The sequence below is a fragment of the Solea solea genome, chromosome 2 (assembly GCF_958295425.1).
Source record: "Solea solea chromosome 2, fSolSol10.1, whole genome shotgun sequence".
Taxonomy (NCBI): domain Eukaryota; kingdom Metazoa; phylum Chordata; class Actinopteri; order Pleuronectiformes; family Soleidae; genus Solea; species Solea solea.
In genome coordinates, this window is record NC_081135.1 from 4,435,176 (window position 1) to 4,447,805 (window position 12,630).

Genomic DNA, 12,630 nt, shown 5'->3' on the forward strand with positions numbered 1-12,630 from the left:
TGGGAACCCTGGATGGAATAAACTGGGTCCAAATGATCCCTGTGGACTCAGCGGGACTCCACCTGTCACCGCAACGAAGCGATTGTGTCAAAGATACACAGGAGCCTCCATGGCGGCTCCATGGAGGCTCACGGGAGAATAATGTGTGCATATAAACACACATTTCAGGCAGTAATGGAACAGACAGAGCATGTGATTGCGTCAAGTTCGGGTCAAATTTGATTATTTGTCTCAGACAGAAAAACTTGCTGTTGTTTCATTTTACAATTTTAAAATATGTTTTATTATTATTTGATTGACACCTGCTTTGTACGTCTGTTAAAGTGTTATAAAACCAAATTTGACACACTTATTTGCAAATAGACAGCATTTAAAGTCTAAATGTTTGCGTAAAAATCATTGGACACACTTTTTTTGGTGCTGGCACTATTTTCAGCCGTGCCTAAATATACAGTCGGTGCATGACTGAGTGTTTCCAGCAGCAGTGGCGATATTTCTGTTGCACTGACAAAATAAACTCATGCTAGACAGACAATGCTTATAATTAGAACGGACCTAATTCAGTGCACAACTTGACCATGTAGAAAAACACAGAATATAACCTGACATGTGCTCTATTATTTTGGTCATGTTTCTCTGATTGTCGTCCAGTTAAAGCTGCAATTCTCCAACAATAGTAGAGTTCTGGCTCCTCCGGACTGGATTAAGTCTCGTACGATACTGGAACTGGATTTTCTGTCAGGGTACTGACACCGAGAGACTAAAAGAGTGCAAATAAAAGATGGCTTGAATGCTGCACATGCTATAAACAGGTGAGGGTTGGGTTACAGTAAAGTTATTTATTTATCCTTGTTGCATTAATGCTTCCCATGCAAAAAATAAAACAGCTTGCTTGGAAAACCCCCCCTCTCTCGCTGATGCCGTGACCTCAAGATAAACTGAAGTCAAAATCTGGGAAAGGGTGTGTGCATGTGTTTACTTGTATATCTCTCCAGGATACAAGTAAACGCAGCAGTTTAAAACTGACTCAAACTGTAATTTAACTAAGTGTGTGACGCAGGAAAAAGAAGGAATACAATACTGTGGGTGCACCGTAACAGTAACGATGCTTTTCCATGAACAGTTCTGGCTCTACTCGACTCGATTTAGTATCAGAAACGTCGTTTTCAATCACTACAGAGCAGGGTTCTCAACGGCCCGTTATGTTAACGCCCTCAATTTTGTGCGTCAATGTCAATACCGTGACGATTTCCTCGCTGTAACGCGTCGTGTTCGTGGCTACTGTGATCTAATCACGCCAGGGTAACCGAGCATCCGGGGGTTAAACGGGACGAGATACGAGTTAGCCGGTTCAGGTAGCCATTGTCTTTCCCACTCGTACTTTTTATCATCAGCGTAGAACAAGAAGAGCGGAAAAGCAAAACAACGGAGTAGAGTCCAGTCAAGTGTAGAACTGTATCATGAAAAAGCGCCATAATAGGATCAGTGACTGGCTTCCCCGACAACGAATTTAGGTGAAACCCAGTTAAACTAAACAAGTAGCGTATGTCATGAGGCATGCAAGCACACATACCTAGAACAGATAAAGCCCACACTACACACACACATGCAGCACATTCACTATACCTTTAATTATTTACCAGGTGGGAGTGAGTGATAACTCCTCCACCATGCTGCTTCCACTCCAAATTAATAATGAAGCCTCAGTGTGTGTGTGTGTAGCTTTAGTGGTCACTAATGTCTACTCGTAATGTTTTATTGATGACATATTCACTCAAAATGTACAGGTTCTCAAGCAGAGAAATAAAGACAAAGAAAATGCCGATAAATAATTAAAATTTAAATAAATATAATGTAGAATTATTCTTCATTGGCAGTAAAAAAAAAAAATAAGCGCCGGACTGAAGCCGAGCAGTACCCTGCTGCTGCTGTAATTCGGTTAGAGAGAGAAGCTACATTAGATTTCAATGGTATTTGTGGCTGTAAACACAGAGGAGAACAGTTATAACTCCTCATGGGAATCTGGAGGAGAGAGAGCGCGAGGGAGAGAGGAAGGGGGGGATGTCACATTCCTAAGTGACGGCCCGAGGACACAGCTGATTTTATAAAAAAGTAATATATCACATTCAACCACCTGCATTCAAGAAATGTAGCTTTATTGAAGACATGTGTCATACCAGGACCAAATCTGAATTCCATGTCACGATTATCCTGACCAAAATAAATGCCAGACACAACATCAGTGCGGGACATGTCAAAAAGAAATGATTTAAATGAGTTGAAATTGTGCTACTATATGCACTGAATCACTGAAATCCTGAGTACACTGTTTTTGCTTGCAGCTGCAGATAGTGAACTTTAAAAACGGTGAAAAACAAGAATGTTAATTAAGCTGATCATAAATAATGAGGTCCTGTTAGACTGGAAATACTACTGTAAAGTAAATAGCCAGTGGTTTTAATGTCAAAGTTTGCAGCAGCGTCATCTCTAAAAGATTGAATTAAAACATTTCCATTGAAATATCAAACTCTGTTTAACGATAGATTCGCCGCTGTGTCTGCAGAACACTGGGCTGAGCTTTTAAGACCCGTTAACCTCCCTGCAGTGACAAACTCCCAAAACTAGTGCAAGTGTAAGCTGCGGGTATTATCTGTTGATTCACATGCCAGTCAACACCTCCTGTGCAAATACACTGCAGGATCATCGTAATGAGAGGAAGAGAAAAAAAAAAAGGAAAAAACAAACGACAATGCCTCCTTTATTTAACCCAAACCGTGATAAGTTCACTTTCACAGGGCTTGTTCTATTTTTCTCCTCAATTTCAGCAGAGTTACAACCTTTCCTCGTCACATCCTCGTTAAATTATTACTCCCAATCTTGGTCAAATGTGCTGGTGCACGTTTGGCTCTCGTTTGCCAGTGTGTTTTAGCGATTAGATTCTCTCTCTCTTGGTTTCTATACAATAGTCTTAGAAGATACACTATTGTGATATGTCTCTCCCTCCGTCAACTCCTCCTAATTAGCCATTGACAAATATCTTCTAAGACAGAATAACACGTCTATAATTTACATGATTTGTAGGTTTTTTTTTGTGGGTCCATAAAATGTCAAAACAAAGTATTTGACAAGATATTAAATGGCATTTCCCAAACCTTGAAATGACGTTGAATTTCAAAATGATTCACTTTTAATGATTCGTTTGTTTCATGGAGCAAAGAAACCAGAAAATGTTCACACTTAACTTCTTTTAATTGTTAAAATAAAACAATTCATCAATTACCAAAATAGTTAGCAAGTAAGTCCATCAATCGCAGAAACCCTGTTAATGCAAGTTACATTTTTTTACTGACTTTTCCTTAAAAGTAGGGCTGTTTTCCAAAGAATTAAAGCCAGTTTGTGTGATTTTTCAAATTCTTAAATGTGAGTATTGTCTGGACAAAACAAGACATTTGAGGACTTCGTCACATCCAGGTTTGAGAAGCACTGATCAATATTTTTCAACAATTTATGGACCAAACGAGAAAATAATTGACACAATTAGCACAATTCATCATCTCGTCACCCCCATGTCTGTGTATGTGTAGCGTCACCAGACGCTTGTCAATACACGGCCCCCTGCAGAAGCACAATCTTAACGTTCTCACAGAAACCCTCCATTTTTAAGATTAAAAAAACACTGTATGTGTGTCACAACACACATACAGAGAGGTGACATCCGTCCCACAGACTGTTACACTGTAGCCGAGCCTTCTGTCAAACTGTCCACTCGGCCTCAGGCACCGACTCACACAACGACCACATACATTCTTGGCATTTCCACAAGACCCAATTACGGCTTCCCTGCACTGGCAGCTCTGGACGTTAGACACTCTCTGTGGATTCCTTCTTTATCATCATCATCATCATCATCACAAAAACTCGCCAAACTTCGAGCTGATGATGATGATGATGATGATGATACAGTGCAGCTTCACTGAGGAGGGCATGAAACCAAACACCCCGCCGGCGTGCAAAAAGAACATTAAATTCGGAACACATGATCACACCACACCCGCTCGGAGATGACATACAGTACAGGAGCCCAGCGGCACCGATGTCATTAAAACTGCAGCCTCTCAGGGGGAATCTCTCTGAACAGCATTAGGAAGCTACAGAGCTGCATGACTTCCATTAATAAGATGCAGTTATATACATTTGAATGGAGACAATAAATGGAATAAGATTAAAACAGAAAGGGAGCACAAAGTCACGAGTCTTCCCGTCTGTGAAAGCAGGATCAGCGGTCTGGAGGTGTGGTGAGCCGAGACAGGAAGCTGGCTCCTATCCCACTTCCTGTGTATCTCCAGGAAGTGGAGATAAAGATTTAAAGAGCATATGGGACTCAAACAGCTGATGGCAGCAGCCGCTCTTGGGGTTTGTTCATACGTGTTTTTTGTCAATGTGGGTGGGGATGAAGGGACAGATGTGAAGGAGAAGTAAAAAAAAAACACAGCAGACTGACGGAGCAGCTCAGCTGAACCCTGAAGGCATCGCTGTCACCTGACTGACTACTTCATCACACAGGAGAAGTCCTGAGAAACTGCATTCTTCCTGAGAATAACAGATTTCCTAGATATTAATACAAAAAAAAAACAGGTTCTAGTATTAATTTGTTTTCAAGAGAACAGGATTACTCTGCAGACTATTTGATAACTGCATTCAAGATGTATGAATTGATTTAATTAAATCACAAGATCTCAACATGATCTAGCGATTAAAATCTTTCTTAGAGAAGTAATTGTTCTCTGTTGTTATTGCTGTTTCCGAAATAAAACCAGACATCTGCTTGCTTGCATGCTTGATGGTCCCCACCATGTTTTCACTATTTCATTATTCTCTTACATGGGCAGCTCTTGGAACAGTAAAAGGGATAAATGACATTATCACTGTTATCATCTACGGCGTTGTCACAACTTTATTGCCAGTGGAAAAAGAAATCCACAGTCTTATGACAGTGAGTCGGACCACGTTTTCACAGTTACGCAAGGATCCGCACCTTCCTACACACTCATTCCCGACCATTCATCTGCAAAATCCCTAAATTGGGGCTTATGAGCAAACGCCCACGACCCGTACACATTACTCACCGATATCTGGAAGACTTCCTGTGTGTCATCGAGCATCTGCACCCGTATGGAGACCTGCTTTCCCGGAGCCTGAGCAGGGGCACGTAGGCCGGGCTCCAGGGTGGACACCCCGAAACTTTCAGGGGCGCCCAGCCGCTGACCGGCTGAGGACGACCTGTCGGCTGGTTCGACCATGGTTGAGGGACCTCTGCTCACACCTACAGGAGACAGATAAAAAAGCAACAGTAAGAAAACTGAGGGGCTGCAGTTTGAGTCGTTTTTATGGGACTCAAAGCCAACAATCTTTTGACTCTGTAATTTGGGGTATTTATTTTATTTTTCTTCTTAAAACACACAGGAAGGTATTTTAAAAGTAGAAAACTCAGGCATTTCCTCTATAATATCCACATTTTTACACAAACGCACCCTCAAAATAGCACGGGTAAATCACATCCACTTTGATAGCCTGCTTATTGTGGGTTTTTGTACAACCAAAAACAGCTTTTTTGGAAGGAAAACAGGCAAATTTCAAACTCTGCTCCATCAGATGAAGACTCTCTCTGGAATGAACCGTCTTAAAGATAGGGTTTTTTTTGGCATTTATTAAAAAAAAAAATAGGGAGTCTGAGAACAAAAACAAGACTGAAAACCTTTGAAATTCTGCAGTAAATGAGTTCATAAAAAAAACTGAAATCAGACACACACAATTAAAAACCACCAGGAATTTGCTCCGTGAGCACAAAGGAGGAGACGGGGAGACAGACATGTTTCACACCTTGTACGACACACACTTCCAGCTGCAGCACATGCAGGTGGGATTTACCCACCCACACGGAGAGAGCTCAGCTTTTTTAGACCAGTTCAGACTTGAAGCAAAGCTTCAGATGTAGGGCAGATGAGATACAGCCAGAGAACACACAGACACACAGACACTCACAAACACACACCCCCACTTCTTTCACTTGATAAACCTCAACCTCAGACAATAAATATCCTCTCAGACGCTTGGTGACATCAGGGCTGAGGAATGCTTTGGGAGGATGGTCAGGGGGTAAAGCGAGGCTGACGGTTACACACTGCTGAGCTGCTGCTGCCCCTTCACACACACACACGCACACACACGCACACGCACACACACACACACACACACACACACACACACAGACAAAACACACTTGTTTGGATCACTGAACAAAAACATACAGTACTTGTATGCTGCTATGTCAGGTTCCTTTTCGATTTGCTTCGGCCAAGGTTAAAATCCTGTTTTCACCTTATACATTAACATCTCGTCAATGTATAATTAGAATCAATTTGTCGTTAGGGACCAATTGGATGTCACATTGATTAACAACGCCTGAAGACCTTTCTCTGGAGGGGGCATGTAAACGAGGCCTGCAACGATTAATCAATTACTAAATTAATTGTCTATTGAGTGAGTATTTTCTGGTTACTTTGCTCTGTTTAACACGGTTTGTGGACAAAACGTCTTCATTTAAAAAGGTTTTTTCAACACTTTCTGACATTTTCGAGCAATGTATCAACCAATCCTATTAGAGAATGCACACTTTGTAAAATGAAACTTTTGTCATGTGTATTAAAGAATGTTTTTTTAATAAAGCAATAAAAAAACTTTAGCCTAGTCTGGGTTTAGGTTACCAGTAAACCTAAAGCTGTAACTCATCCTGATATCATGACACACAGCCTCAGTTTTTATCTAAAAATAATGAAGTTCAGTGAAAAAGACTCCCCTCTTTGATCTGGGGTGACCAAACAAAAGTATATCATCGCATGAATGTAATCGTCTGTCCCGAGTCCAGAGTCCTGGAAGATATACAGTTGTCTTTTATCCACATCTGGAGAATAAACCCAGTGTATAATGAGTGGGTTTTCTGCGGCTCATCCTAAAAATCTACCAAAAGCTTCAGGTCACATTTTTCTGCAAAGAAGAATATGATGCAGAGTTTGTATTCAAGGACGGGGAAGTGTGCAAGCAATCAATTAAATGACTGATCTGCAGCCATAGGCGACATAAATAATGGATATACACTCAAAGTCTGGAAAGTGAAGCTAATGGCTCAACTCTGTATTGTTTTAAATGACCATCAGAGGACGACTTGACAAAACAGACACAAAAACCCTTGTGCAGTGTTGCAAAACTCCTAAGAAATCAAGCCTTTTGGTTGTCAAGTGAAAAATAAGACAAGCTATAATCACCACATTTAAAAAAAATAAAAATAAAAAGGAGCTTTGGTTGTACACAAAGACGTACAGATTGACAAAGACATTGTGATTTCCTAATCCGTTCACCTGCACACAAACGCGCCAGCACCTCGATTCTCTTCACTGACAAAAGCTGAAGCTGGAAACTAGAGCCAAGGAAGTGACCTGACCATAAAACGAGAAAAAAAATAAAAGAGAGACCTGACATTCAGGTTACTCATACACCTGTGGGAACAAATTTGTTCTCAGTGCCACTTCCTTAGTGCTGCCGATATGAATGAAAGCCGTTTATCAGTAGTTGGATTATCAGATTCTGTGAAACCCGACACCTTCCTGGATCTTACTTCAGAGTAAAAACTGACTCAAGAGCTTTATAGCCCCGACAATAACTCAACCACTCAACGGGCAGGTGCTAATTTCCCTGACAAACACTAGTGGGTCATCATTTTGCTTCGTACGCAATCTCATACAGGACGTGACAAAGCTACCTTCTCCTCTCTCGCATCTACAACTTTCTAGAATCCGCACACAAATCTGAGAAGTGAAAGTTTGGAAGCAGAAGTTCCGTTGTGTCCTCCCTCGGTCGGCAGGGGCCCGGAGGATTATACAGGCAGCAAGAGAGGAATACAGAGTGAGCTGCTCACATGGGCACAAAGGAAGCTACTGTGGGAGCTTCCAGCCACAGGGCCTTAACTCAGCGGGACCATGGCCTCTCAACCAGCCTTTGAACTGGTGTTAGTTAAACTTTTTCCCAAGGGTTTGTGTGAGAGAGAGGGAGAGAGAGGGAGAGAGAGGCCAGGCCCTGGGAATCGGATGTGAAGTGCATCTATTTTGTGTGTTACATAAGCATGGAGAGGTTACAAAATCTGGTTGTTGCACTTTTGCTATTAGGAATAAGCAATATAACACACACACACACACAGTGTGTGTGTTTTTGAGGTTGCACAACATGCAGCAGGTCTGACAAGAACACAGAAACTAAATGACTAATCCACAGATAGACATGTCTAAAAAAAATAGTGCTTATAAACAGGGTCAAGATCAAACTATACACACACACACACACACACACACACACACATACATATATACACACACATATATATATACACATATACATACATACATATATATATATATATATATACACATATACATACATATATATATATATATATATACACATATATATATATATATATATATATATATATATATATATATATACACACACATTAATGCATACTTGTCACCTTTTAGGACCTTTTTTGGCATAAACACTGACCTTGACAGGACCAGTAGTCCAAATGGAGACCAAAACCTGGTCCTCATGAGGCACAACCTCATTTCTGAATCACTGTTTGAGATTTAGGCTAAGATTAAAATTGTAGTTAGACAGATAACACATTGTTTAGGCTGCCCAAAGGCATGGAAATCAGCACAGAGACCTACAAAGAATAGCTCTGCAAACATGTCCGTGCGTTGGGCTGAATGATTGTTTCAAAATCTAAATTGCACACGACTGACACGACACATCTTCCTTCCACAGCTAAGGACGCCAAAGCCTCGACTCTATATCTGTAACCACGCAGCATTACCTGCTGCCAGCTGTACAATTGACAACAGCACAGTGTTCAATCCGCCTCGACTGAGAAATGACACCCTGGGGTGTCAACAGCCACTTGTCGACAGGGAGCGAGATCAAGGCTACAGCTCTGCCCGCTTATACCTGTGCTCGGTGCCAGATCAATGACTGTGCTTGAAACCACCTTTTATCAAGGTGACACTCTCCACTTGTGGAGACATTAAGCTGCTCCACTGGCCTCGGGGGAGGATTTCTATTGTGAGCTTGTAGAAAATCCATTCCACTGGCTTGGCGGGGGGGTGATATTGATCACAAAAAGTGAGTGGGTCCGGCACTGGGATTTGACAGGTCCTGCTCTTACCTCAACGACCCCTTGCGCCAACATCCATTAGCAAAATGAGGTGTGGGGAAGGAGACATAGTGGTCACTGGCGCTGCTTCACACACTGACCCCCCCCCCCCCCCCCCCCCCCCCCCCCCCACCACAGGAGGAGAGGGGGTGCAAAAAAGTCTTTGTGTATGGGTACGGGTGTCAAAAATCAATAAAGGAAAGGGCTTTTGTTTCCGGTTTGCACGCAAAAAGTGTACAATATAAAACTGAAGAGCAGGAGCGATACAATGTGCACCATAGTCAAGTGACAAGAAGAAACTGCATTGACTTTCCATCATTTGGACAGCCTAAACAAAGCATTATTCCTCACCTTAACCCTAACCAGATAATGCCTAACCTTAACCTAACCACAGTTCAAACCTTAGCCACACACAAACACAATACAGCTGAAGCCCTCAAATGTGGGTTAACGGTGTAATCCCTTTAGGACAGGAGCAAAGGTGTCAGTAGGCTAAGACAACCTGCTCACACATGTATGCGTGTTACCTCTTTAGGACATTTGCTGTGATTTTAAACACATGGAACCAGATTAAAAACATCCATAGAGGGTTCTCTAGACTCAATCAGTGCCAACACAGATTGCAAACCATTAGTTTACAGGGATTACCACCACATTTTAGAGGTCAAACAAAACTGGACCTGGCCTGTTTCTTTAGACCATCATCCTGGTTCTTTGGAGGCGAGTTCATTTTACTGAATGTCCCCCTTTACTGGTTTTGTTGTTGGTAATAAACTAGAAAACTATGTTCTAATGGTAAATGTAGTTATTATTTTAATTTAGTGACTAATTTAGTGTCATTAAGTGTAATCAAGATTACAGGAAAAGGTTATCAACTAAATTTAAGGTCACATCATCAGCAGAGCAGCTTCTAAAGGACCTTATGAGAACCCAAAGCCTGGTCCTAATGAGGCAGAACCTCATTCCAATTACAGTGATTACGATGTAAATTGTGATTAGGTGGAGGTTATAGGTTAGGCTGTCCAAATGAATGGGAGTCAATGTAGTGTCCTAACATGACTAGCTGTGCAAACCAGTGTGTATGTGCCACTCAATATTAATAATGTGCACGTTGTGACAATGACAGGCTTTGACACGCACTGCAGGGTCATGGGAAATGAGAGAAGCACCAACTACCACTAAAACACTGAGCAGGAGACACGTGAAAAGGAAGAAAACGCACACAAAAAGGCTCCTCCGTGAAAAACTACATACGCTGCAGTGTCTGAAAACGTTTAAAAGACGTTAGTGGGTCATACTCTGCTCCTATTTCACGAAGCTGCTGGAGATCAGCAGATTAGGAAAACGAACAAGCTGCTCGCAATCGACACGAGCTTACACTTAAGAATACACCAGGTCACGCACTGTTTCCTGGACAAAACTCAAACGTTTACTCTCTTTATATTTGAAAACCATAAGTATAAACGTGTTGCACTGTGTACAGGAAAAACAGACGGACTACACGCAGCCACGCTTCGTGGTTTCCTTACCCCGCTAGGTTCTGTTCTTCGGGATCCACAGATCGACGGTGGGCGCGGAGCTTCGGGTGGAGAACCCCGCACAGAGTGCTTCCTGCCCGGCAGTGAGGATTCAGCTGGGGCCGCTCCCTCTCAGGTGGGACGTGGAGACCGTGCGGCAGCCATTGAGCTAACTGTGGGAAACCGTGCTCTCTCTCTCACTCTTTCTCCTTCTCCTTCTCCCTCTCCCCGCCTGAAACAATGAAAACCACACACACCGAGCGAGAGAAAGAGAAACACACAGTCATACACCGCGGGCACCCCGGTGCTACAAGCAACACACACACACAGCCGGGGAGAAAGTGCCACCTGGACAGCGCGACAGCTCCACCCCGCGGTGCTTCAGTGTAATGCAGCTCGGAATGCAATTAAGTGCATTGACTTTTTCTGCTTTTTTATACATATTCTTTTCGTACTCGTGGTTGCCTTTATGTAAAGAGTACATGTATGTTATTAATCTGCAGTTATTTTAATTTTGTGTAAATGCCAAGTACCATTTGTACTGGTAATTTCTACTAATTCTTGTAGTCACCTACTGTAGATTAATTGTGTTTAGCTCCCCCTAGTGGTCACTAAGCAATATCAACAATTTATCTTAGCCTGATTTAGCTGGAAACTAGGGGTGGATCAAAATCGATTTGGCAATATATCATCTGCCTTCCTAGTGCAATGCGATAATTTAATGCACCACGGCAAATATAGACATTTTAATTAACAAATTAAAGGCGTTCTAAAGTAAACAGTGCCTGCTGGTTTCACTAGGGAAACTTGAGCGGAAGTTTACGGCTGTATTATGGCCGAGAGAGTTATGTTAAGAGATGCCCCATCCATATTAAATACATAGACTTAATGTACTCGCTATAAATAGAGAAATCCTGCACTTTGAACTTTTCACAGACATTTTGTTTTCTTGATTGTCTTGCAATATATTGATTATCACAGAATTGTATCATGAGGTACCCGCTACTGAAAACTATCCAAGGCCACATAGGTTATTGAAAAAGGATATTATTCGGTGCTTTAAAAAAATAAAACTGAACTGTACTCATGAGCACATGTTGTTTGGGAGCATGCATTTATATTTATTGAGTATTAAAGCAATGTATACTGAAGGCTGCAGTTGGCTGTGCATCAATTTTGCAGATGAAAATAAAACATGACAGTGTAAAGAGGGAACAGCTTGCTGATGGAAACAGTCCTTCTGTCTGGTGGTAGGTGGAGTGTTGATTCGGCTCCTGATTGATGGGGTCATGGCGAGTTGCTACCAAGTTGTGATCTCACCCATGAGACGTCTCCAGAATTGCAATTTTTTTGCAACCAGAAGTTCAGAGGCATCACCTGGATCTCGGGTCCCAATGGGCGACACACTGGTGTCCATGTGATTATATGTCCCATAAGCCGTGTTTCCATTGAGTGGAACAGTTTGGTTCAGTACAGCATGGGGCATTGGTGCCCTTCCCTTAGGGTACTAGAGTAAAAAAATGGTATGGTCCGACAATCAGCCGATTGGGTGACAGAAAACATAACTCCCTTGCGACCGGTGTTTCTTCAAAGCCCGCGGTCTATCTCCATACAACGCTTGATGTCTTGACATCCACAAACCGAGCAGCGAAAAAAAGAGCTGCTGGATGTCCTTCGTTGTTGTCCGTTGTGTTGTTGTCTCTTATGTCACGTTCGATGCCGTTGTCCGTTGTCATGCATCGTATCTTGGTGATGTGGCCATTGGACACAGCCCACACCCCGCCTGCCTACCAAGTAAAGGTACTGTTCTCAGGCGAATCGCAAGCCTGACCCAGAGCTTTACCATTCCAA

At 42.2% G+C, this 12,630-nt stretch overlaps 1 protein-coding gene across 3 annotated transcripts in view; it reads right to left on the reverse strand.

Moving 5' to 3' along the window:
• Positions 1–11,126, reverse strand: part of LOC131446888 (FERM, ARHGEF and pleckstrin domain-containing protein 1-like) — a 51,755-nt gene extending 40,629 nt beyond the window's left edge. For 2 of the 3 annotated variants that reach the window (XM_058618276.1, XM_058618274.1), the window contains exons 1-2: positions 10,792–11,125; positions 5,127–5,323 (exon numbers count right to left, since the gene is read on the reverse strand). In XM_058618276.1, the coding sequence (XP_058474259.1) occupies positions 5,127–5,300 (174 nt within the window). In that variant the 5' untranslated portion in view covers positions 5,301–5,323; positions 10,792–11,125. Of the gene's footprint in view, positions 1–5,126; positions 5,324–10,791 lie in introns of all 3 variants that reach the window. The other variant, XM_058618284.1, reaches the window with a different exon arrangement.
• Between the last annotated feature and the right edge of the window lie 1,504 nt (positions 11,127–12,630).